General features: G+C 51.7%; 2 protein-coding genes and 1 pseudogene across 5 annotated transcripts in view; all 3 read right to left on the bottom strand.

The window, feature by feature from the left end:
- The window catches only part of LOC138825342 (rab11 family-interacting protein 3), a 61,374-nt gene extending 51,566 nt beyond the window's left edge, over window positions 1–9,808 (bottom strand). For 2 of the 4 annotated variants that reach the window (XM_070019761.1, XM_070019762.1), the window contains exon 1: window positions 9,652–9,808. In XM_070019761.1, coding sequence (XP_069875862.1) covers window positions 9,652–9,696 — 45 coding nt within the window. In that variant the 5' untranslated portion in view covers window positions 9,697–9,808. Of the gene's footprint in view, window positions 1–8,123; window positions 8,187–9,651 lie in introns of those variants that run through there. The other 2 variants (XM_070019759.1, XM_070019758.1) reach the window with 2 other exon arrangements.
- LOC138825289 (large ribosomal subunit protein uL6-like) lies at window positions 174–1,479 on the bottom strand (annotated as a pseudogene).
- Window positions 9,809–17,449: 7,641 nt separating the features above from the next.
- LOC138825341 (peroxisomal 2,4-dienoyl-CoA reductase [(3E)-enoyl-CoA-producing]-like) lies at window positions 17,450–24,277 on the bottom strand. Its single transcript, XM_070019757.1, has 9 exons — window positions 24,165–24,277; window positions 23,667–23,735; window positions 22,840–22,891; window positions 21,665–21,800; window positions 20,024–20,148; window positions 19,851–19,944; window positions 19,574–19,678; window positions 19,065–19,270; window positions 17,450–17,651 (listed from the first exon to the last, which is right to left on the bottom strand). The coding sequence occupies exons 1-8, from the start codon at window positions 24,242–24,244 to the stop codon at window positions 19,065–19,067; spliced, it is 867 nt and encodes a 288-aa protein (XP_069875858.1). The 5' UTR covers window positions 24,245–24,277; the 3' UTR covers window positions 17,450–17,651.
- Between the last annotated feature and the right edge of the window lie 961 nt (window positions 24,278–25,238).

Raw genomic sequence — 25,238 nt, 5'->3', positions numbered from 1 at the left:
CCTTTAATCCTAGCTATTCAGGAGGCTGAGACTGAGGATTAAGGTTTAAGGCCAAAGCCCTGGGAGGAAAGACCATAAGACTCTTATCTCCAATTCACCACCAAAAAAAGCCAGCAGTGTAGCTGTGGCTCAACTGGCAAAGTGCCAGCCTTGAGCAAAAAAGCTGAGAGACAGTGTCCAGGCCCTGAGTTGAAGTTCCAGTATCAGCGCATGTGCACAAGCGCGCACAAGTGCACACACACACACCCCTCAAAGACAGTGGACCAGGGCTGATCTTTTGGATTTGGAGAATGAAAAAGTGCATCAAATGCATTTGAGATGCCAAACCCAACAGTGCCAACTATACAACCAGACGTGACAGTGAAAGCCTTTACTCTAGTCCTAAAACAGCAGCCTCAGAAGTGAGCTTCCTACACATCAAAGAATCTGCCTCTCCCAGGTGCTGGCGGCTGGCTAAGCTGTCATCCTAGCTACCCACGAGGCTGAGATCTGAGGATCACGGTTCAAAGCCAGCACAGGAGGCAGGTCCATAAGACTTTTGTTTTTCCCCAATCAAATTCTTTTATTGATTGCATCATGGAAGTATCAGAAACTGGTCAGGATCCAGGAGTCTCCGAAGATGCCTTAACTTAGATCTTACTCATCAGCCTGTTGAACTGTTCCTTTTTCAGAAATATAGACACCATCCAAAAATTTTCTGATATCCTGTTTTATTTTTGGTTTTTTTTTTTTTTTGGTCTGGTTGTGGGGCCTGAACTCTGGGCTTGGGTGCTGTCCTTCAGCTCTTCAGCTCAAGGCTAGCGCTCTACCACTTGAACCATAGCGCCACTTCCGGCTTTTTTCTTTTTACTTATGTGGTGCTGAAGAATCGAACCCAGGGCCTCGAGCATGCAAGGCAAGCGCTCTACCACTGAGCCACCTTCCCAGCCCCTGATATCCTGTTTTTAACTGTTGTTGCTTGGTGAATTAAGCAGCTGAACTTGAGACAAGTGCAATATCATTTCCTTCAAGGATGAATTCATCTTTCTGGGCTTGAGAGACTGAACAACCAACACCTGTCCTGACTCTTCAGATGTATTTCTCACCCAAGAAGTTTTGGATTTCAACTAGAGACTCATTCTCCTGAATAACAATGTTGATGGGGAAATGAGCATACACAGACCTCATCTTGTAACGAAGCCCAGATCATGTTCTGTATGTGACTACTGATAGTGTGCACATGGCCAGTTCCTTTGTTTCCCCACCATTTATCAATCTGGAGCCTCTTCTTTTTCTTTCAAGGAGGCTGAGTTCTACGTTGATGTGGGTGAATCCCACGGCAGGGTGCCTCGGGGAACCCTTCCCAATCACCATGCGTCCCTGACATGTGCTGCGATGTCAACAGTCTGATTGCTGAGAATAGTCTTCATTCTCGCAGTAGATGGGGCAAAGAGAGCCCGTGAGATTCTTATCTCCAATTAACCACCAGAAAACCTGAAATGGCACTGTGGCTCAAGTGGTAGAGCACTTGCCTTGAGCTGAAGAGCTGAGGGACAGCGCCCAGGCCCACAGTTCAAGCCCACAACCAAAAAAAAAAAAAAAAAAAAAGTGAGCTTCCTACCCATCAAAGACTGTGCCTCTCCTGAATTCTTCTAGGAAAGAAAGACGCACCCTTAAATAGAGGAGACAACAGCAGACAGTCTGGCAGCCAAGTAGTTGGATCTCTTCTCTTTCCGCCAAAAGAAAATCCCTTTGGAAATGGAGGTACCAGCTGGCAGGGCCTAGGGCAACACCCATCACAATACCTCTTACTACGGGAGGGACAAAGGGAACAGAAAGGTGACACCTAGGCTTGAGACCACTGGTGCTGTGGGTGGTAAATCGGAGCTCAAGGCAGCAAACTGGCTTCTCCTTCTGCTTTCTACTTTTTGTAGAAAGTAGTCTGTCCCAGAGCTTTTATAGCTATTTGCAGAGAATCTTTCATAAAAAGAAAAAACACACACACACACACAGACTTACTGTCCAGAAACACTGTAAGCACTTTCCAATTTATCTATGAACTTACAAGGTCATGTAATAGGTAATTTACCAATGATACAGTCACATGACTGTGACAGATGTTTCTGTAGCATGCCTGTCTTTAGAAAAATTGAAGATAGCCGGGCACTGGTGGCTCACGCCTGTCATCCTAGCTACTCAGGAGGCTGAGATCTGAGGATCGCGGTTCAAAGCCAGCCCAGGCAGGAAAGACCGTGAGACTCCTATCTCCAATAAAAACCACCAGAAAACCGGAAGTGGCGCTGTAGCTCAAGTGGTAGAGCGCTCGCTTTGAGCTGAAGAGCTGAGGGACAGCGCCCAGGCCCAGAGTTCAAGCCCCACGACCGACAAAAAAATAAATAAATAAAAATTGAAGGTAGTGTTAGGTTTTTGTTGGTGGTGGTGGTGATGTACGTGTGTGCCAGTCGTAGGCCTTGAACTCCAGGACCAGGCGCTGTACCTGAGCATCCTCTCCGGGCTGCTGCTCACTCTCCCATCCAGCAGCCTTGGCCATGCTTACAATTCCTAACAAGTTCTCCCCCAAAAATAATAATAATAATAATAATGATAATAATGCTATTGCTGCTGTCTGCTCTGTTCCGTCTAGTCTTCTCCAAACTGAATCTTCTTCTCAAACCCTACGTCTTATTACTACCTTCTCTACTTAAACTCTAATGTATTCCAACTGCTTTGGGAATAGACTCAGCCCTGGTGTAGCTGCTGTGCCTCCTCTATGTTCACTGTCCTCGGTCCTCCATGGAGACCTCTGTGCCATACAGCCTCTCGAAGGGTGGGCTGCCCCTCCAGAGATTCTTCCCTTCTCACCCTTTACCTTATTAATGCTACTTAGCTACCGCTGTTCAGACATCACCTCAAAAAAGGAAAAAAGGGCTTCCCTACAGGGAACTCTCCAAAGCAAGCCAAGTTCCATTACCCAACCTCATAACGGGCTCTTCTTTCCTTCCTAGTATTTTTTGCAGTCTACAATACTGAAATACCTGTTCACTGTCTTAAAAACAAGAAATAGACAGTCCTGTTCATTCTATCCTCCCCACTAGGACACTGCCTGGAATATCAAAATGCTAAGCTGACATTAAAAATTCTGATCAAGACGGGTACCCGTGGCTCACGCCTGTAATCCTAGCTACTCAGGAGGCTGAGATCTGAGGATCATGGTTCCAAGCCAGCTGGGGCTTGGCTATTAACTCCAATTAACCAATAGAACACCAAAAGGAGAGCTGTGACTTAAAGTGGCAGAGTACTAGCCTTGAGCAAAAGAGCTCAGGGACAGTGCCCAGGCCCTTAGTTCAACCCCCACAACCAAAAAATAAAATTCCGAGCAAGCACCAGGGGCTAGTGGCTCACACCTATAATCCTAGCTTCTTAGAAGGCTGAGCTCTGAGTATCCCAGTTCAAAGCCAGCCCAAGCAGGAAAGTCTGTGAGATGCTTGTCTCCAATTAACCACCAAAAAGCTGTAAGTAGAGCTGTGACTCAAGTGGTAGAGCACCAGCCCTGAGCAAAAAAGCTCAGGGACAGTACCCAGGCTGAGTTCAAATCCCAGGACACACACATGACCCTGAAGCAACTAAAGATATCCCTAGGAACTGCCAACTCACAGTAGAAGTGCAGTAATTAGAAGCAGAAGATCCTTGTAAATATCTGTAGTCCCTTCCATGGCAGACTTTAGTGCTATAGAGAATTGGCAATGCCTACTGGGGCCGTGACTGAGGGCACTCAAAGCACTAGATCAGTAGCTGTTAGGAAGTAAATGCTTACATGACTGAAACAAAACACACACACACAGGCTTGCTTCATCATTATAACTGAGTGCTTTCAAAAGCAAATGAAAAGGAGACCAATCCTTCTCAAAACTCAATTAATTTCCAATCTCTATCTTTGTGGTGCTAGGTCTGTGGTGACTGCAGAGCCTCAATCTTCCGAAAGTTATTAGAGATACTTGACCACCACTACCATCCTGCCCCAAGCCCATGCCTACTGTCTGGGCATAGCTAATTACAAATTTGTTTCGAGAAGACCACCCAGGCACTGGTGACTCACTGTAATCCTACTTACTCCAAAAGGCTGAGATCTAACAATCAAGATTCAAAGTCAGCTTGGGAAGACAAAGCCAAGAGACTCTAAGTAGTCAACTAATGGAGTTGTGGCTCAAATGATAGAGTGCCAGCCTTGAGTAAAAAAACCTAAGGGAGAACTCAAAGCCCTGAGTTCAAGCCCCAGTACTGGCACACACACATACACATATATACATGTACGACCAGAAATCTTCAGTCTGGCTGGTTCTTCCTTTCCTGTGAACATTACAATGGCATACATGATACTACACCTGATCTGCCACTCGGTGAGGTAATGAGAACCACACACCATCACGATGCTGGCACTGTGAAAGAAAGGACACAATGGCCCTCTGTATTATAAATGGGAGCTGCTCCTATTAAAAATTCAGATAATCCACTTAAATAATTTAAAATGCTACCTTCATAAACAGGTAACATAAAAGATACTAGCAAGCTACCTTTTAAAATCACACAAAAATCAGTTGAACAGAATGGCTTACTCCTATAATCCTCGCTACTCAAGAGGTTGAGAGCCAAGGATCAAGATTGGAAGCCATGAAAGTGCTTGAGACTTTTTCCTCAAAAGCTGGAATGGAGCTGTGGCTTAATTGGTGGAACACTAGCTGGAGCACAAAAGCTCAAAACTGGCAGAGAGATGTTTATTTCCAATTAACCACTAAAAATCTGGAAGTGAAGCTATGTTCAAGTAGTACAGCACAAACCTTAGCTGAAAAAGTTCAGGGACAGAGCCCAGGCCCTAACTTCTGACTTCAAGCCCCAGTACTGCATAAAAATAAAGATTTTAAAAATTAAAGTTAAGGGCTGGGAAGGTGGCTCAGTGGTAGAGCGCTTGCCTTGCATGCTCAAGGCCCTGGGTTCGATTCCTCAGCACCACGTAAGCAAAAAGAAAAAGCCGGAAGTGGCGCTGTGGCTCAAGTGGTAGAGCACTAGCCTTGAGCTGAAGAGCTGAGGGACAGCGCCCAGGCCCAGAGCTCAGGCCCCACGACCAGACCCAAAAAAAAAAAAAAAAATTAAAGTTAAAAATCTGACAAAAATGAAGATAATCTAGTTCCTATCGTCATAACAGTAATATGACTGATCTCTAATGTAATCAGGATGTTGAAATCTCAAGCTGGAAAGAAGAAAATCCTATAGTGTCCCCCGCTGTTAAGGATATACGCTAGAACATTTACAGATGAAATGATATAATGTCAAAAATCTGCTTTACAGAGGCACCAGGTTTGACTGGATATGCCTAAAATCCTACCACCTGGAAGGGTGAGACGAGATTGTAAGACTGGAATACGTGAGTAATACTTAAGCCTGGCTACATAGTAAGACCGTGCTTCAAAAAAAAAAAAATAAAATTAATTAATTAAAAAAAGAGAAGGCTGGGAAGGTGGCTCGGTGGTAGAGTGCTTGCCTAACATGCATGAAGCCCTGGGTTCCATTCCCCAGCACTACATACACAGAAAAGGCCGTCAGTGGCTCAAGTGGTAGAATGCTAGCCTTGAGCCAAAGCAGCACAGGAACAGTGGTGCCCAGGCCCTGAGTTCAAGCTCCAGGACTGGCAAAATAATAAGAAGATAAATAAACTGGGCACTGGAAACTCACACTGTAATCCTAGCTACTCAAGAGGCTGAGATCTGAGGATCATGGTTCAAAGCCAGCCCAGGCAGGAAAGTCCCTGAGACTCTTACCTCCAAGTGATAAAAGTGCTAAGCATGAGCAAAAAAGCTCAGGGACACCATCTAGACCCTGAGTTCAAGTCCCAGAACCAGCACAAAATGTTTTTGGTGCTAGTGTGTCAGGTCTATAATCCTAGCTACTATGTAGGCTGAGATCTGGAGAATTGAGATTTAAAGCCAACCCAAGCAGAAAAGTTTTCAGAACTCATCTCTAATTAACCAGCAAAAAGCCAACTGAAGATGTGACTCAAGTAGTGGAGCACCAGCCTTGAGCAAGAAAGCTGAGTGTATTAGGCCCTAAGTTCAAGCACTGGTAAAGTTCCAAAATATTTACCTCTCAATACTCCACTATTAGCAAATATTTATTGCCTTTGCTTCTCCAAAATGTATTCTGACACGGAACTGAAAAACAACAAGCCTGAGTCATAATAAAGACTACCAAAGCTTACACAGACTTAACAACCAACCTTTCATTATCCCTTAAATTACCTACTCCAAAATAGTAACTAAGACAGTTCAAAGAAATCAAAAGCTCTCCTCCACAGTCCCAGAAAGCTAGTCCAAGCCAGCTACCTAACATTGCTTTTTCCTAAGGACAGGCAAGAACCATGACCCAGGAGATTACCCTCCACTCTCCATCTCCAGCCCCATCTAGTCCTGAGTCATCTAGGCCTCTCCCCAATTCTACCAGCAACTGTCAGAGCAAAGAAGTCTAACCCATTTCTACTTTGTAATTACAAGAACACTTAGCCCAAATAGCAGTCCAAAAGTTTTTCCCACCATAATCAACTGGAGATTATGACAAAAGATGTTTCTCAAATTAATAGTTTGTTTTTTTTGTTTTGCGCCAGTCTTGGAGTTTGAACTCAGGGACTGGGCGCTGTCCCTGAGCTTCTTTTGCTCAAGGCTAGTACTCCACCACTTGAGCCACAGCATCACTTCTGGCTTTTTCTGCTTATGTGGTACTGAGGAATGGAAGTCAGGGCTTCATGTGTGCTAGGCAAGCACTCTACCAGTAGGCCACATTCCTAGCTCACTTCCGGCTTTTTCTGAGTAGTTTATTGGAGATAAGAGTCTCATGGAGTTTTCTGCCCAGGCTGGCTTCGAACTGCAATCCCCAGATCTCAGACTCCTGAGTAACTAAGGTAACAGGTGTGAGGCATGATGCCGGCTAAATGAAAAGAATTTTTAAGTTGGAACCTGGCAGATATATTCTGAGCAACAACACCTAAAGTCTTCTATAGATGAAGAGCCAAGCACCTAGATTTCTATTTTAGATATGTAGGACATTTGGAAAGCTATTTGACCTTTCTGAGTTTCCAACTCCTTAACTGTAAATGGAGATTAATCCTGTAAGCCTAGTTACAGATAGAACAGGGGCAATGATCAATGAAAGTATAATGAGCAGAATCAGGTGATGATAAAGAAAAACAAATGCAGTACTGGCCTGACAGGTCCGACTAGGGTAAGGAGACACTTCTAAGTTTGAAAACATATAGTAAAGGACCACCAAGGACCCTCAAGTCAAGCACCAGTGTCTAATGCCTATAATCCTAGCGACTCCAGAGGCTGAGATCTGAGAATCTTAGTTCAAAACCAGCCTGTAGAGAAAAATCCAATAGACTTTTACCTCCAATTAACCAATAAAAAGCCAGACTGGCTAGGTGCCAGTGGCTACCCTGGAGGCTGAGATCTGAGGATTATGGTTTGAAGCCAGCCTGGGCAAGAAATATCCATGAGACTTGTTTTTTTGTTTGGGTTTTTTGGGGGTCCGGTTGTGGGGCCTGAACTCTGGGCCTGGTGCTGTCCCTCAGCTCTTCAGCTCAAGGCTAGCGCTCTACCACTTGAGCCACAGCGCCACTTCCAGCTTTTTTCTGTTTGCTTATGTGGTGCTGAGGAATCGAACCCAGGGCCTCAGGCATGCAAGGCAAGCGCTCTACCACTGAGCCACCTTCCCAGCCCCCATTAGACTTCTTATCTCCAATAAACTACTCAGAAAACAGCTGGAATTGGTGCCATGGCTCCAAGTGGTAGAGTGTAGTCTTGAGCAAAAGAAGCTCAGGGACACCATACAGGCCTAGAGTTTAAGCTCCAGGAGGCAGGGAGGTTCCTAAAAAAAACTAAACACCTGTGTGCTGGGGCTCCAAGTGATAGAGGGCTAGCCTTGAGATAAAGAGCTCAGGGACAGCACCCAGACCCTGTTCAAGCCCCCAACTGATAAAATAAAAAACCTGAATCTGTAGTCTAGGGAGCTGCAAGCACCTGTACATCCTCTTGGACATAAATTCCAGGGAGCCTTCAGTGCTTAGAACCCAACTGCTCAACGTGTTAAACACTCAGTACCTGGGTCTGTTTATTGCAGCACTGTTCACAATAGCCAGGATATGGAAACAACCCAGATGTCCCACCACAGATGAATGGATCCAAAAATTGTGGTATCTATACACAGTGGAATATTACGCAGCCATTAGAAATGACAAAATAATGGCATTTGCAGGGAAATGGATGGAGCTAGAAGAAATGTTGAGTGAGGTAAGCCAAGAGCAAAGAGACAAACGGTACATGGTCTCCCTGATAAGTGGATGTTAAATCCAAAATACTAGGTGATATGACAAAATTAACAGGACTTAAGAAACAAAGGACTTCCACTCATCTGGTCGAATCACTACTAAATAACCCCATGCTGCTGATCACATCTATGGTATATATGTGTACACTGGAGGGGAACCAGGAGGACGACACAGAACTAAAGGGAATCAGGGAAAAACATACAACAGCGGGACCCATCAGCTGCACTGGACATTGACCAAAATGAATTAAGCAACTCAATGGCAGTGATGGGAGGGAGGGAACAAGTGGGAAAGAGGGAACAGCTGATGCTATGCAAAACAAAAGAAAGGTACATACCACCCAATGTGGAAGAAATAACTGAAGCTCATAGAACTCATAAATGTTATAGACCGTGATAGACAATTTGCTCCAGGAAAGTTAGAATGTGTTCGTGACTTTAACTGAGTATCACTATCCCACTATACTGTGAAATTTGGGAAATTATGTAACCACTTAATCACAATAAAAAATTTGAAAAAAAAATACATAGCAAAAAAAAAAAAAAGGTACATGGGTCCTGTGAGAATTCTTGAAGTCCTGACATTATAACTAGCAGTATGTCGTTTTACCTCATTCTCTTCTTTTTTCTATTTTGACAAAAGGGCTCTAGGGTGGCCTCGAACTTGCAGTCCGCCTGCCTCGGCCTCCTCAGTACTGGGAACCGCAGGCATTTCCCCCAGCTTAATTCTTAAAGTCCTCTTGCCTCAAACATGCCCATGTACTTGAACACCCACTTAACAAATGTGTGTATGTGTGAAAAATGAATAGCAAATGAAAATGAGCAGATCAGCACGTCAGGGATTCCCTGCTGCTAAGTAACTGGCTTTTATTTATTTTAAATAAATTATCTGACAGCGCACCTTGCAACATGTGTGCTGTCGGTGACGCCCAGACTCACACACAGCCCGCTGTCACCTCCGCCTCGGCTGTGCGCGGGGCCAGGCCCCCGCAGCCCCGCCGCCGGGCCCAGGTGCGAAAGTGGGCGCGTTTAATTACCAGGACCTTCGCGAGCGGCATCTGGCACCACCCATGCCAGGCCCGCACCGCCGGGTGCGGTGCTCAGGCCCGGCGACTCCGGCCTGCGGCGGGCGCGCCGCGGCCAGGACGTGCCGGGGCGGGGAGTGTGGCGGGGCGGAGGCGCGCTCGCCCCGGGTTCGGGACCCGGTCCCGCTACAGGGCGCAAAGCTGCGGCGGGCGCGGCCCGCGGGAAGGACGCGCCCGGCCCCGGCGGAGGGGCGCCCGCCCGCCGCCCGCCCGTCACCTGCTCCGCCCCGTAGACGGTGGCGAACTGGATGAAGTCCTCCATGCGGACGAAGCCGTCCCCATCTCGGTCCAGGGCGTCGAACACCGCGCGCAGGCGAGCGCCGTCCTCCGGGCCCGCGGCCGGCCCGGCGCTCCCGCACGGCGCGCCCGGGGCCCCGGAGCGCGGCGCGTCCCGCTCCCCCGGCCGGCGGCGCGGCGCGGCCGGCTCGGGCGGGCGGGGCTCCCCGGGCCAGCGCAGCAGCTCCGCCGGGTCCTCCGGCCAGGCGGGCGGCGCGGCGGGCGCCTCGAGGTCCGCGGCCGCGGGCTGGGCCCCGGGCGCCGGCTCGCCGCGGCCCGACGGGGAGTCCGGCGGGCCCGGCTCCATGCTCCGGCGCCGGCCGAGCTAGGGGGACCGCGGGCGGCGCGGGCGGCAGACAAAGGCGCTCAGGGCGCGGCGGCGGGCGCGGGCATCCCCGCGGCGGCGCGGGCGGGCGCGCGCGGGGCGCCCGGGCTGCTCGGGCTGGCGCTCGGGCCCTGCTCCGCCCTCGCCCATCTTTGCGCCACGCTTCAGCGGCCCCCGGCCCGGCGGCGCGGCGGGCGCGGGCCCATGGCAGCGGCGCGGCCCGAGGCGGGCGGAGGCCGGGGGAGCGAGCGACGGGAGCCGGGCCAGCGGGCGAGGGCGACACCGGAGCTCCGGCGCTGAGGGACCGAGCGAGGGTCGCAGGCGCGGGCCCGCCCTTCGCCGCGTCTGACGTCACCGCGCCGCGCCGCCGCAGGCCACGCCCCCTCCGGCTGCTATAACAGCCGGCGCCGGCGTCGTGCGCCGCGGCCGGAGCGGCGCGTGTGACGGGCCCCGGGGCCCCGCGCCGGCCACGTCCGCGCCCCGGGCTCGGCGGACCGGCCGGCTGCAGCTGGGCGTGCAGGAAGCTCCCGTCCCCGCGTCCCAGAGAGTCTCGGCGAGGAGGAGCCCGCGGGCCGGCCGGCCTGGCCCCGCCCCGCGCCCCGCGCCCCTCGCCCGCCCGGCTTGCAGGGGTGGCCCGGGGAGCCGGGCGGCGGCGCAGGACGGCAGGACGCTTCCGGCCACGCTGGGGTGTCAGCCCCTCCCGCCGCTTCCTCCTTGCGCCGTCCTTGCGTGCTGATCCAGGCTGGCTTCGAACCGGGATCCTCGCATCTCAGCCTATGAGGATTTCGGGCCTGGCTGCGGAGGCTTACCTTCGACTAAATAAGTAAAAATCTGAGCCAACCAGTTTGGCCTCCGTCCGCGGGCGGCTCCCGCCCGTCAGCTACTCAGGAGGCCGCGATCAGAGGATCACGGTTCAAAGCCATCCCGGGCAGGGAAGTCCTGGAGAGACTCATCTTCAATTAACTACTCAAAACCATAAGTGGTACTGGCTCAAAGTAGTAGAGTTAGAGCAAAAGAGACCCTGTTTAGGCCCCGAGTTCAAGCCCCACAACAGACAAAAAAAAAAAAAAAAAAAGGTTAAGGCCAGCCTGGGCTAAGTAGCAAACCTCTCACTCAAAGTATATGTGGGCTGGGAAGGTGGCTCAGTGGTACAGTGCTTGCCTTGCATGCATGAGGCCCTGGGTAGGAGTCCTCAGCACCACATAAGCAGAAAAAAGCCAGAAATAGTGCTATGGCTCAAGTGGTAGAGCACTAGCCTTGAGCTGAAGAGCTGAGGGACAGCACCCAGGCCCAGAGTTCAGGACCTATGACTGACAAAAAAAAAAAAAAAAAAAAGTATATATGCAAACTCACCTATAGTGACCGAAGATAGACCACAGGTCACTGGGGTTGCAGGAGGGGAGAGGGTGGGATTTGCTGGGCAGGAGGAAGTCCTTGGCAGTTACCAGTACAGTCACAAGACTGACCATGTGAAGGATTCAGGGACCCTGACATAAGAAAATTCATCAAATTATATAAAGAATACAACTTACCACAGATCAGTCCTGTCTCCTCTGTAAACAAACACTGCCTGCCAAATACTTATATTTACAGTTTGGAAAACTAGATTTGGTGTTCAACAAGTAAACTGAGCAAGAAGCCAATTTTAGGTCCAGATCACACACCCAGCAGCCTCGTGTAATCAGGGGCATAGAGCTTATCTAGTATTTACTGATATTTTATTCAGTGGGAAGGATTTTTTTCTCACCTTCAAATTTGGTAAAGAACATTTCTCAGAGTAAAAATAGAGCATGAGTTTGTAAGGCACAGTTTAATTCTTCCTGACTCAGCCCCAGGTTTGGATGATTTTCTTATTTTAACATCTCACACTGAACGCAAGCTGGCACCTACTTCCTATCTCCGTACAATGACAGAGTGTCTCCAGCACCCACATTCCACGCCCACCACGCCTCCTGTGGCCGTACACAGCCTGGGGCTGGTGAAGGGGCCTACAGGAGAGAGGTTAGTACACCATAGTCTCCTCTTCTTAGCATGTATTACAGTTATTGTCCTACTATCAGTTCATGTCGCCATCCTCTTCTTTGTCCAAATCATAGGACATGTGGCAGGCTTCAAAGTTAATTCTTTTTCTTTTGTGCCAGTCCTGGGGCTTGAACTCAGGGCCTGGGCACTGTTTCTAAGGGTTTTTTTTCTCAAGGCTAGTGCTCTACCACTTGACTCACAGCTTTTTTTTGGGGGATGGTTAATTGAAGATTAGAGTATCGATCCTCAGATCTCAGCCTCCTAAGTAGCTCGGCTTATTAGGCATGAGCCACAGGTACCCAGCTGCTTTTTATTTCATTTTTAAAATTTTTATTGTCAAGATGATGTACAGAGGGGTTACAATTACAGTAAGGTAGTGATTACATTTCTTTTTTTTTTTTTTTTTTTTTTTTGGTCTGGTTGTGGGGCCTGAACTCTGGGCCTGAGCACTGTCCCTCAGCTCTTCAGCTTAAGGCTAGTGCCCTACCACTTGAGCCACAGCGCCACTTCTGGCTTTTTTCTTTTTGCTTATGTGGTGCTGAGGAATCGAATCCAGGGCCTCAGGCATGCAAGGCAAGAGCTCTACCACTGAGCCACCTTCCCAGCCCCGTGATTACATTTCTTGTCTAACCTGTTACCCCTTCTCTCATTTTTCTCCCTCTTTCCCTTCCCATCTCTCCTTCCCTCAGGTTGTACAGATCATTTCCAACACATGGAGTATCCAGCTTATTTTATTGTGTGTGTTGGTACTGGCTGGCACTTGAACTCAAGGCCTCACATTCTTGCTTTTTTACTCAAGACTGGTACTCTATCACTTGAGCTACACCTCCACTTTCAGATTTCTGTTGGTTAATTGAAGTCAGATTTGACTGCCCTGGCTGGCTTGGAACTGTGATCCTCAGATCTCGACCTCCTGAGTAGCTAGGATGACAGGTGTGAGCCACCAGCGCCCAGCTAATCTTTTTATTTCTGCTATCTCACATCTTCCCATTGTCTCTTGGGTTCCCAGGTCCCCTAGTACCAGAGAGGAGAACAGGAATACAGGACATACACACACATGTTTGCTATACCTCCATCCAACTATAGTGACTGGCTCATGTGAAGCAGGGTCCAGAGGGGGTGGTCTGTGAACAGTTTTCCAGAAAACTCCCCTCTCCAAGCCACAGCTGCAGTGAATACTGCTCCATCAACAAGATCTCCTGACAATGAGTTCACTGAACTAGAGCCAGACACCTGACCCAAACGATGAATGCACACCTTTCCTTGGGATTGGAATGTGAGACAGAAGGAGCACTGTCTCTTCAGGGCCAGGGCGTGGCCTGCCCAGGTGGCAGCAGAACTGGAGTGTCCCTGCAGGCTCAGAGGACTCAGGCTGTGTAGGACCTAGCGTCCTCCCCAAACACTCCTCCAGGGATGTATAGGGCAGGACTCCTACCCAATATGTCCAAAAAACATCCCAGTAGCCACTTGTATCCCAGAGCTGGGGGAAGTGCCCCAGTGGCCCAGTGCAGCCTGGGAATTCCTCACCTTTAGTCCACCTGTCTGCTGTCCCAGAAGGATGGTCCTGCCCCCTGCATGTGCCCAGCCTCGGCACAGAGCCAGAGCAGACAAGATACTGCTCACCCCTGCCTAGACGTATGCCTAGACACACATTCCAGGGCTTGACTGCTGCAGGGCTGGCTTGCTCTGTCCTGTAGGATAAGGACAAAACGATGCAGACAACAGAGAACAGAGGAATATCTGCTGGCCTCAAAATATCACAGCTGATCAGGCTCTCCAGGTCTCATGCTGTCACACCCCCCTGCTTCTACTCGGTCATTGGCTTGTGTGGTTGCAGGCAGACAGACAACGGGAAGCTGTGGCCACTGGGAACCCCAGCAAACCTCCCCAGCCCACAGGTATGCCCCTTTGCTACAAGTTCCCATACTTGATGCAGACACTGCCTTTTTGGTAAGGGAACATGTAAGGTCACCCTCAGCCTGACTCCTAGGAGCCAGCGACTTGGACCACACATCTCTCCAAGCTGGGAAGGACAGATGGACACCAAACCTGGGAAAACCCAGTGGGGTTCTGGCAGGTGGCAAGTGGGCATTGGCGCCAGGGCTGGTAGGGAAGCATACCAGAGTCAGGCTGCTCCAGGTTACCATGGCAACAGAAGTCAGCCAAGTTAGCACTTGTGGGTTTTTTGGGGGGGGTTTGGCGGGGGGGAGGGGAGTGCCATTTTAAGGTTTGCTTTCTATATTGACAAAAGTGATCATACCCAGATGCTGTGGCATCTCAAAGATCACCTGTGTGGCTCTCATCAGAGTAAATAAGTTGAGATTTGTTTACTGTTTTCATTCAACAAACACAGCATGCAATGTGCATCTGGGCCAAGTAGGGTTGTATATACCTGTAATCTCAGTTACGCCATAAGTGGGGATGGGACAATCGTAATTCTAGGCCATCCAGGCAATAATAATAATTTTTTAAAAATTATCAAGATTCTATCTCAAAAGACAAGCTGGCTGCCAGGCACCAGTGGCTTACACCTGTAGTCCTAGCTACTCAAGAGGCTGAGATCTGAGGAATGTGGTTCAAAGCCAGCCTGGGCAGGAAAGCCTGTGAGATTCTTTTTTTGTTGTTGTTGTTGGTCGTGGGGCTTGAACTCTGGGCCTGGGCGCTGTCCCTCAGCTCTTCAGCTCAAGGCCAGTGCTCTACCACTTGAGCCACAGCACCACTTCCGGTTTTCTGGTGGTTTTTATTGGAGATAGGAGTCTCACGGTCTTTCCTGCTCGGGCTGGCTTTGAACTGCGATCCTCAGATCTCAGCCTCCTGAGTAGCTAGGATTACAGGCATGAGCCACCAGCGCCTGACTAAGCCTGTGAGATTCTTATCTCCAATTAACCACTAGAAACCCAGCAGTGGTGCTGTAGCTCACCTTGAGCTGAAGAGCTGAGGGATGGCACCCAGGCCCAGAGTTTAAGCCCCATGACTGGTGGGGGGTGGGGGGGGGAAGCTGGCTGATTTGTTGAATTGAAACCCCTTTCTACAACTATTTAAAGGTACATTTGTTTGTGTGTGTGTGTTTTTAATGAGCCATGGCTAGGAGCTAGTGGCTCACACTCCAGAGTAGCTAGGATTACTCAGGAGGCTGAGTTCTGAGGATCATGGTTCAAAGCCAACCCATGCAGGAAAGTCCATGAAACTCTTACTTACTTCCAATTAACCACTAGAAAACCAGAAGTGTTGGGGCCTGGGAATGTGGCTCAGTGGTAGAGTGCTTGCCTAGCATTCATAAAAAGCCCTGGGTTCAATATCTCAGTACCACTTACACAGAAAAATCCAGAAGTGGTGCTGTGGCTCAAGTGGTAGAGTGCTACCTTGAGTCAAAGAAGCTCAGGGACAGCACCCAGGCCCTGTGTTCAAGCTCCAGGACTAGCAAAACAAAAACAGAAAACCAGAAGTGGCACTGTAGCTCGAAGGGGTAGAATGCTAGGCTTGAGCAAAAGGAGCCTCAGGGACAGTGCCCTGGTCCTGAGTTCAAGCCTCACAACTGACAAAAAAAAAAAATTGAGCCAGGTGCTGGTGGATCATGACTATAATCGTAGCTACTCAGGAGGCTGTGATCTGAGGATCTCGATTTTCAGGGACAGTGCACAGACCTTGAGTTCAAGCCCTAGGACTGGCATAAAAAAACAAAGAAAAAGGTACAATGATAGAAGGGGTGAGGTTGATGAGATACGATGTGTGCATGCATAAGAATATCACAAAAGGGCTGGGGAGGTGGCTCAGGGGTAGAGTGCTTGCCTTGCATACATGAGGCCCTGGGTTCCATTCCTCAGCACCACATAAGCAGAAAAAGCTGGAAGTGGCGCTGTGGCTCAAGTGGTAGAACGCTAGCCTTGAGCTGAGGGACAGCGCCCAGGTCCAGAGTTCAGGCCCCACAACCAACCAAAAAAAAAAAAAAAAAAATCACAAAGAAACACATCTGTGTACAACTAATATATATACATGGGGAAAGAAAAACAATGAGAACATTGAGCTGGGGATGCGGCTCAGCGGTAGTGCTTGCCTAGCATGCCTAGAGTCCTTGGTTTGGTTTGATCCCGAGCCACACACCACAGAGGGGAAGAGTAGAGAGACAATAATAATTTAGTGAATAAGAAATACATCCATGCATAACTAATGTATGCTATTAAAAACTAATATTTTTAAGCCAGGCATCAGTGTCCTAGCTACTCAGGAGGCTGAGGATGAGGATCGCCATTCAAAGCCAGGTCCCTGAGACTCTTTTTTTTTTTTTTGGGGGGGGGCCCAGTCGTGGGGCCTGAACTTTGGGCCTGGGCGCTGTCCCTCAGCTCTTCAGCTCAAGGATAGCGCTCTACCACTTGAGCCACAGCACCACTTCCGGCTTTTTTCTTTTTGCTTATGTGGTACTGAGGAATCCAACCCATGCATGCAAGGCAAGCGCTCTACCACTGAGCCACCTTCCCAGCCCTTCCCCAAGACTCTTATCTCCAATGAACCACCAGAAAACCAGAAGTGGTGCTGTGGCTCAAGCGGTAGAGCGCTGGCCTTGAGCTGAAGAGCACTGGGACAGCGCCCAAGTCCAGAGTTCAAGCCCCATGACTGACAAAAAAAAAAAAATTTCAGCAGCTTTCCTACCTGAGCTGGCTTTCAACCTTGATCCTCAGATCTCAGCCTCCTGAGTAGATAGGACCACAGGCATGAGCCGCTGGGTTCAGTTTTTGTTAGTCTTAGGGCTTAAGCTGTGGGCCTGGGCACTGTCCCTAAGCTCATTTGCTTAGAGCTAATGCTCTAGCACTTTAAGGCACAGCGCCACTTCCAGTTTTCTGGAGGTTAATTGGAGATAAGAGTTTTTTGAACATTTGAATTAGAACTTTTATTTTATTTATTTTTTGTTGGTAGTGAGGCTTGAACTCGGCCTGTGTGCTGTCCCTCAGCTCAAGACAAGCGCTCTACCACTTGGACTACAGCACCACTTCCTGTTTTCTAGTGATTATTGGAAATAGGAGTCTCACAGACATTCTTGCCTGGGCTGGCTTTGAACCTCGATCCTCAGATCTCAGCCTCCTGATTAGGTAGGATTACAGGCGTGAGCCACTGGCACCCAGCTGAATTAGAACTTTTTTTTTTTTTTTTTGGTCCAGTCCTGGGACCTGAACTCTGGACCTGGGCGCTGTCCCTCAGCTCTTCAGCTCAAGGCTAGCGCTCTACCACTTGAGCCACAGTGCCACTTCCGGCTTTTTCCTTTTTGCTTATGTGGGCTGAGGAATCAAACCCAGGGCCTCATGCATGCAAGACAAGCGCTCTACCACTGAGCCACTTTCCCAGCCCTGAATTAGAACTTTTAAAGCAATTGATATTTTACATAAATTCAAAACATAAGTCAAGAAGTTATTTTATATTTTAATCTGCTGTGGGAAAAAATTCCGGTCTGATTTATTCAATGGGGGGTGTCCCCAAAAAGTATGTCAGAGCAGGATTCACCTTGCCTTCTTGAGAAACAAGTTGAGGGGTTCCAGGTCTGGTTAGGGAATCAGAGGATGCTGCAGAGACAGACGCAGGATCTGGAGAGGTGGTCTCTATCCCTGACGGAAACACAGTGAATCTTTTTAATCATCTTCCTTGTAAAGTCTTCTGTAAAGCCCAACACATACGTATTTTATAGTAGTAGTAATTTTTTTGGGGGGTCGGTCATGGGGCTTGAACTCGGCCTGGGCACTGTCCCTCAGCCACTCAGCTCAGGGCCAGTGCTCTATTGCTTGAGCCACAGCACCACTTCCGGTTTTCTGGTGGTTGATTGGAGATAAAAGTCTCATAGACTTTCTTGCCCAGGCTGGCTTTAAACTTCAGACCTCAGCCTCCTGAGTAGCTAGGATGAGAGGTATGAGCCACCAGTGCCATGCTAGTAATTAAAAAACAAGCAAAAATACTTTTTTTTTTTTTTGGTCAGTCATGGGTCTTGAACTCTGGACCTGGGTGCTGACCCTGAGCTCTTCAGCTCAAGGCTAGCGCTCTACCACTTGAGCCACAGTCCATTTCTGGTATTCTGGTGGTTTACTGGAGATAAGAGTCTCAGGACAGACTTTCCTGCCCGGGCTGGCTTTGAACCGTGATCCACAGATCCCAGCCTCCTGAGTATTTAGGATAACAGGCGTGAGCCACCGGCACCTGGAGAAAAATGCACTTTCTGGCAAAACTCTAGGAACGGGGTTCATACAACTGAATGGACAAGTTGCAAACTGGGCTTATTGCTTGGTGACCCTAACCTGGGATGGGGCAAAGGGCATGTGTGGCACTTCAAGCAAGGGTTAGGTTGTGGGGCTGCAAAGTTGGGGTCCAGTGCATTTGGCTTGACTGTAAGCCACTGGAGGGTGGGGGGACAGAAGGCCTTGGACGTGTATTTTCTATCAGTTTTATGCCAAACCAGTTGTGGCTCATGCTTGTAATTCCAGCACTTGGGAGGTTGAAGCAGAAGGCTCTCAAATTCCAAGTCAGCCTAGGCTACATAGTGAGACACTGTTTAAAAAAAAAAAACCAGTTGTGCCAGGTACCCGTGGCTCATGCCTATAATCCTAGCTACTCAGGAGACTAAATATCTGATGAGCAGGAAAGTCAATGAGGCTCTGATCTCCAATAAACCCGCAAAAAGCCAGAAATGGAGGTGTGGCTCAAGTGGTAGAATGCCATCCTTGAGCAAAAAAGTAAATAGAGATTAGTGAACATTCTGGCCGTGAGTGCAAGCTCCAGTTCCACACACACACACACACACACAAAGCTGTATTCCTCCAGCACCTGCCGCCAACAGGAGCAGGGTTCAGGGTCACTAGAAAAGACCAGGGTTACCTCACCCGCCTCCCTGTTCAGCCTGGAGGACTGCTGTCTACCCCCCAGGCAGCACCTTGGCTGTGGCCAAACAGACAGGGCAGAGACCTGCCCACAGGGCCACACCTGGCAGGGTGCTGGCAGGGCTGACCCCAAAGGCAGGAACAGCACCTTACCTAGAGCTTAGCAGCGTGGGATTCAAACTCCACCAGCTCCCGGATGTCATTTGGGCATGTCATCCAGCTCCCCCCATCCACCACGAGCACCGTCCCCGTCACGTAGGAAGCCAGGGGGCTTGCCAGGTAGAGCACACTGTGCGCGATCTCCGTCTTGCTCCCCAGCCTCTTCAGTGGACTCAAGAGATCAGGTGCACATAACCTGCCTAGGGAGCCCCCAGGAAAACAGCAGCAGGCTCAGGCCCCAAGCACCCTGAACCCCAGGGCCCCACCATCCCAGGCAGCTCCTGAACCACACTGTTAGTATCTTCAAGGCAAGTAAGAGTGGCCAGGTATGGAGTAATGGAGATGCGGGACAAGGGGCCTGGGTGCCCACAGGCAGTGAGAGTGCAGGAGCCCTTCAAAGTGGGCCAAGCTACACAGAGTAAGAGGCCAAAACCCTGAGCGGCAGACGCCAGGCAGGGCTCTTCAAATCCTGCATGGTTCCGGATGCATTCCGGGCTCCTTACCCAGCCTGCGGAGTCCCTCGGTTCCACTGATGGGGCCGGGGGCCAGGCTGTTGACACGGATGTTCCTGGGACCCCACTCCACAGCCAAGTGCCGTGTCATAGCATCTGGGTGGAAGAAAGGCAGGTAGGAGGCTTTGCCTCCTGGGGTGGCTCTGCGGCCAGAGGGGCTGAAGGCCAAGGCCAGGCCCCTCTGCTGCCCACAGCTGGACTCAGCCTCCAGGAGACTGTGGGCCTCCAGGGATGGTCGGGAAAGACCAGGCCAAAGGTGCGTCCATACCCACAGCTGCCTTGGCAGTGCCCGCATGCACCTGCAACAGTTGTCCACGGAAACACAGGGTTGCAGTGATGTTTACAATCACCCCTCCATGGTCCTGCAGCACACAAAGGGTGGGCGGTAAGCAGGCAGCAGGAGAGAGGCACCTTCCGGAAGCAGACCTACCTGGCACCTACCCGGAAGAACTTCTCATAGAGCACGCGAGACACATTGAAGGTGCCGATGGTGTCGATGTCAACCACAGTCTTGAAGGCATTGAAGGACAGTGCGCCAGCAGGGCACAGGAAGTTCCCAGCTGCACCTGCAGAGTAGTGGACAGCAGAGGAGCTGACACCCTGGGAAGATGGACTCGGGGGCGGAGCTCCTGGGAAGAGGACCTTGATGCGGTGCGGGTGGCGACTCCCAGGCTAGGCCCAGTCCCATAGGGTAGGCGGTACTTGGACAACTCCTGATTGACAGGAATAAGACAAGATGTTGTTATCCTCTAAAGAAGTTGAAGTCCGAGGGCTGGGAAGGTGGCTCAGTGGTAGAGCGCTTGCCTTGCATGCATAAGGCCTTGGGTTCGATTCCTCAGCACCACATAAGCAAAAAGAAAAAAGCCAGAAGTGGTGCTGTGGCTCAAGTGGTAGAGCGCTCGCCTTGAGCTGAAGAGCTGAGGGACAGCGCCCAGACCCAGAGTTCAGGCCCCACAACTGGACCCAAAAAAAAAAAAAAAAAAGAAGTTGAAGTCCAAATCTTTGGTATCTATGTATAACTGTGATCTTATTTGGAAATAGATTTTTGCAGATGTTATCAAGATGAGATCATACTGAATCAGAGTGAGCCCTAAATGCCATACATGACTGGTACCCTTATGTAGGTGATGAGAGAGATGGGGAAGTAGCTCAGTGATAGAGCGCTTGTGGTACAAGTAGGTCCCTGCGTTCAATCCCCAGGAAGGGAGGGAGGGAGGGAGGGGAGGGGAGGAGGAGAGAGGAGGGGAAGGAAAGAGAGAGGAAAGAAGCGGAGGAGCAAAGAGAGAAACAAAGGAGGGAAAGAGAGCCCAGAGGTGCACAGAGGAGCTGGGCACCAAGAGCTCGCCCTTGTCATTCTAGCTACTTAGGCTGAGACTGGGAGGGTTGCTCTTCCAGGATAGCCTGGGCAGAAAAGTCCAGGGCATGCCATCTCAATAAAAGAAGATGGACACGGTGGTCTATACTTGTCATTCTAGCCATATTGGGAACCCTAAAATAGGTGGACAGTGGCCCAGGAGCGTATCTGGGCAAAAAATAAGACTCTATCTTAAAAATAACCAGTGCAGGCCAAGTGCTGGTGGCTCATTCCTATAATCCTAGTTACTCGGGAGGCTGAGACCTGAGGGCCATGGTTCAAAGCCAGCATTGGTAGATAAATATGAGAGACTCTTATCTCTAACTAACCAGCCAGAAGTGGAAGTATGGCTCAAATGGTAGAGTGCCAGCCTTGAGTAAAAAGCTAAGAAACCATGTGCTGAGTTCAAGGCCCAGGGCTTTTTTTTTTTTTTAAAGTGGAAATTCCAGGACACAAGGACATTCCTAAATTTGGAGCAGTCATGTTCACAAGGCATCTACGTGAGCTGAAGCTGTGCTGACCCCTTACCTAAAAAAAGAAATGATGAGTTTCAGGTGCGAGGCCTAGAGCCTAGGCCTTGTCTCAGGAAGATGAAGGGGCTGGAGCTGAACCTCGGGCAGGCAGCGAGGCTCTCTGATATGCTCCCTATCCTAGGACAAGAGTCCCAGTGCCTCCAGATAGCACCTCCAGCGTGTTCTACGCTCATGGCCCCATTCAACATGACTCACAGTTAATAAGGATATCAATTTTGCCAAATTTCTTCAGTGCCTGGTCCACGGCAACCATTACAGCTGGGGGGGAACGAACGTCCATCGACAGAGGGAGACACTGCTGGCCAGTAGCAGCTGCCAGCTTCTCAGCAGCCTAGACACCGAACAGAAAGAAACGTGGCACAGTCCAGCAGCCTCAGCACAGAGAAGCAGGTTCCAGAAATTGATGTGGGGACTAGCGGTGTGGCCCAACTGGTAAACCATTGCCTACCAAGTCCGTACGGCCCTGAGTCCATCCCTGTACCTCCCCCAAAACCAAACAAATGAAAACACCTTTGATACTGGGAGCACTAGTTACTTCATTGCTGGAACGCGGAGAGCAATGGCAAGCTGCCCCGCGAAGGCTGTAGACATCAGAGATCTGAGGCTCTAGGCCTCAGGGTCTCCCCCAGCTGGAGGCCAGGGAAGGCTTACTCTGTTTGGGACCCAGGTTTGCTGCTACATTCCCCTCTGAGAAGATGAAGCCTAAAAGTGGTCAGTCCCTGGGGCACGCACCTGATGAATCTTGGTAAGATACCCGTGCCCTCTGCCATTTGAAACTTGTCCCACAACCCCCCCTTTACATCATCCTATCATCCCTGGACAACAGAGCTCCCAGCTGGTTTATTTTTTATTTTTTTTTTGCTAGTCCTCGGGCTCAAACTCAGGGCCTGGGCAAGGTCCCTGAGCTTCTTTTGCTTCTTTTGCTCAAGGCTAGCACTCTACCGCTTGAGCCACAGCACCACTTCTGGATTTTTCTGTGCATGTGGTCCTAAGGAATTGAACCCAGGGCTCCACGTATGCCAGCCAGGCAAGTGCTCTGCCTCGGAGCCTCGTTCCCAGCCCCCCACTGGCTTCTGCCCTCAGCTGAAGACCAGAGGCAGTGTGGTGAGACCTCCTCCCAGGCCCAGCTATCCTCCCCGGGGGCAGGTGATGACCCTGATAATGCTGGCGAGCCCAGGGAGCTCTCCTGAGGCCCGGCTGCCTCCCAGCCTGGGGCCTCACAGGCCCACTGCCTGGACTCTGAGCAGAGGCCACTTCAGAGAGGAAACAAGGCTTAGTGTTACCATTCCCTGGACCTAAGGACACTACCCCCCTCCCTCAACAGCCCAGGTTTACGGCGGCCTGTGGACAGCCCACAGAAGCCCTCTCACTGTGGACACTCTCGGGAAGCTCCTGCTGGCAAGGACTGTGTGGCAGCCATGCCTGCAAAACCAAAGACAGGTCAGAGAGGGACAGCAGCACAGCGGTGCACTCCTCCCAAGGCTGCTCAGGCAGAAGTAGGGCTCAAGGACTAAAGCCTGGCGGGCAGAGGGCACAGGGGTTGAACCGGACTGAGTACTTCTGCAGGGACCTCAGCTGGATGGTAGGGTTGCCCACTGCTGAGTTGGGATATTTTGCCCCAAATACCACGGCCATGGAAAAGGCCACCAGGTCTAGACACCTGTGTCGGTCCCCTGGTGCAAACTCCCTCACTGGGGTGGGTCGTGGAGGAAAGTGCAGAGATCTTATTTCTGAGGCAGGTGTGCTCCAACACCGTCTCTGGAGAAACTCAGTCCCATGGTGACAATGGGGTTACCACCTATTTAAACAGGTTCCAAAGGAGCTGGGGCATATCATATAACATGTGGAAAGGCCCTGAGCACCGATGGACTTAGGCTAAGAAGTTCACAAGCACTAAGTCACCAACCTGGAAGATCAGCCCACCTGCAAGGCTGAGCCTTAAAGTCTCTTCCAGGGGGTGGGACTCATGAGGGGCACTGGAGAAGGGCCTTTCTTCCCACACTCATTCTGACAACTGGGTGGCGTTGGTGTCCCTGACCTGGCCACAGAACGTGTGCCCAAGAGACAGTTTGTGAGTCTGACATGGTCCATCCTGTCTCCAGTGGTGTGAGGCCTCAGGAGGCCCTGGGTCAGTGTCTCCAAGAACCAGCAAGATTTCAGAGGTGAAGGACAGGAAGGACTTCCAAACAGTGCTCACCTCATGAAAATCTCAGCAATCCGGAACCCAATCCCAGAACCACCACCTGTGATAAAGGCCACTTTGTCCCTGGAACAAGAAAAAAAGGGGGCTGGGGATGTGGCTCAGTGGTAGAGCGCTTGAGCCCAGGAAGCTGGGGACAGCGCCCAGGCCCTGAGTTCAAGCCCCAGGACTGGCGGGGGGGGGGGTGCCAAGCCTGTGGCCCAGGAAGGACTCTGAGCCCCGACCGCGGCGCCCGAACCCGGTGTGCTTCTGTGAGAAAAGAAAACGCTGTTGTGCACACAGCTGCTTTTCCTAGACTTTCAGGGTTCTCAGGAAAGGTTCAACCTACAGCTCTGAGGAAGGTCATCAAGAGGCACCTGATGTCCAAACGCTTCCTCCCGCGGGCCCTCACCGCTCCCAAGGCGACGCCAGCCCGCAGGACACCGGGCAGAGTTCAGGCCCCAGCGTGGCCAGCGCCCCCACCCCGTCCCCGCGGGCGCCCCGCCCGGCGCTCACCGGAGCAGGTCCGGGCAGAAGAGGTGGCGGTACTCGGGGAGACAGTCGTCAGCTTCGACGTCCGGCGACGGCGGGGCCATGGCGCCGGGAGCCAGCAGGTCGGGGCGCTGGGGACTGACTGCGCCCGCCCTGCGCTCCAGCCCGCCCCCGCGCCCGCCCCGCGCCCGCCCCGCGCCCCAGCCCGCCACGAAGCAAGCCCCGCCCGGACCCCGCCCTCCAGAAATCAAGCCACGCCTCCCGGACCCCCGCCCTCCAGAAATCAAGCCCCGCCCCCCGAGCCCCGCCCTCCAGAAATCAAGCCACGCCCCGAGCCCCGCCCTCCAGAAATCAAGCCACGCCTCCCGGACCCCCGCCCTCCAGAAATCAAGCCCCGCCTCCCGAGCCCCGCCCTCCAGAAATCAAGCCACGCCCCCGAGCCCCGCCCTCCAGAAATGAAGCCACGCCTCCTGGGCCCCGCCACGGGCTCCCTCGCGGTAGGCTTCCGGGATGCCCAGCCGACCGCGGCGCGCGGCCTGCTGGGACCGCGGGCCGGGGGCGGGGTCGCGCGCGCCCCGCGCAGGCGCACTCTCGTCGCTCTCCCTGGAAGCGCGTCGCGGCTGCGGCGGTCGCGGGAATTGCGGCCCCGCGCGGCCCTTCCCCAGTCGGGCTCCCCTCCCTCCTGGGCTGGGGACGCGGGCTCAGAGCTGCTGCGCACGCCTCGCGTCCCCGCCGGAGTGGAGCCGAGCTGGCTCGCTCGGGGCGCTGCGTTTTAACCTCTCCCCGCGGGCAGCGTCCACCGGGCGCAGCCCCAGAACTTCTCCGGCGCTGGGAGGCGCGAGGCTCGGGCGCGGTCGGCCCCGGTGCACGATCGCCGCGGCTCCCCGCGCGCTCCCGGCTTGGGGACCGCAGCGGGTCTCTGGGCCCTGGCGGGGCCGCTGCGTGGACGACGTTTCCCCGACAGGCGGAAGTGAGCGTCGGGCGTCCCCGGCCGCTGCCTCGGGGCGGGGCGGGGCAGCGAGCCTCGCGCCGCCGCCGCCGACCCGGCCCAGCTTTTAATGTGATTAGACGGCGCGCTGCGGGCGGCCCGGGCGAGGC

This window comes from Dipodomys merriami, unplaced genomic scaffold (assembly GCF_024711535.1).
Source record: "Dipodomys merriami isolate MVZ:Mamm:240054 unplaced genomic scaffold, mDipMer1.0.p SCAF_137, whole genome shotgun sequence".
NCBI lineage: Eukaryota > Metazoa > Chordata > Mammalia > Rodentia > Heteromyidae > Dipodomys > Dipodomys merriami.
Note: the sequence above shows the minus strand (reverse complement) of the source record. Positions and strands in the feature narration are given on the sequence as shown.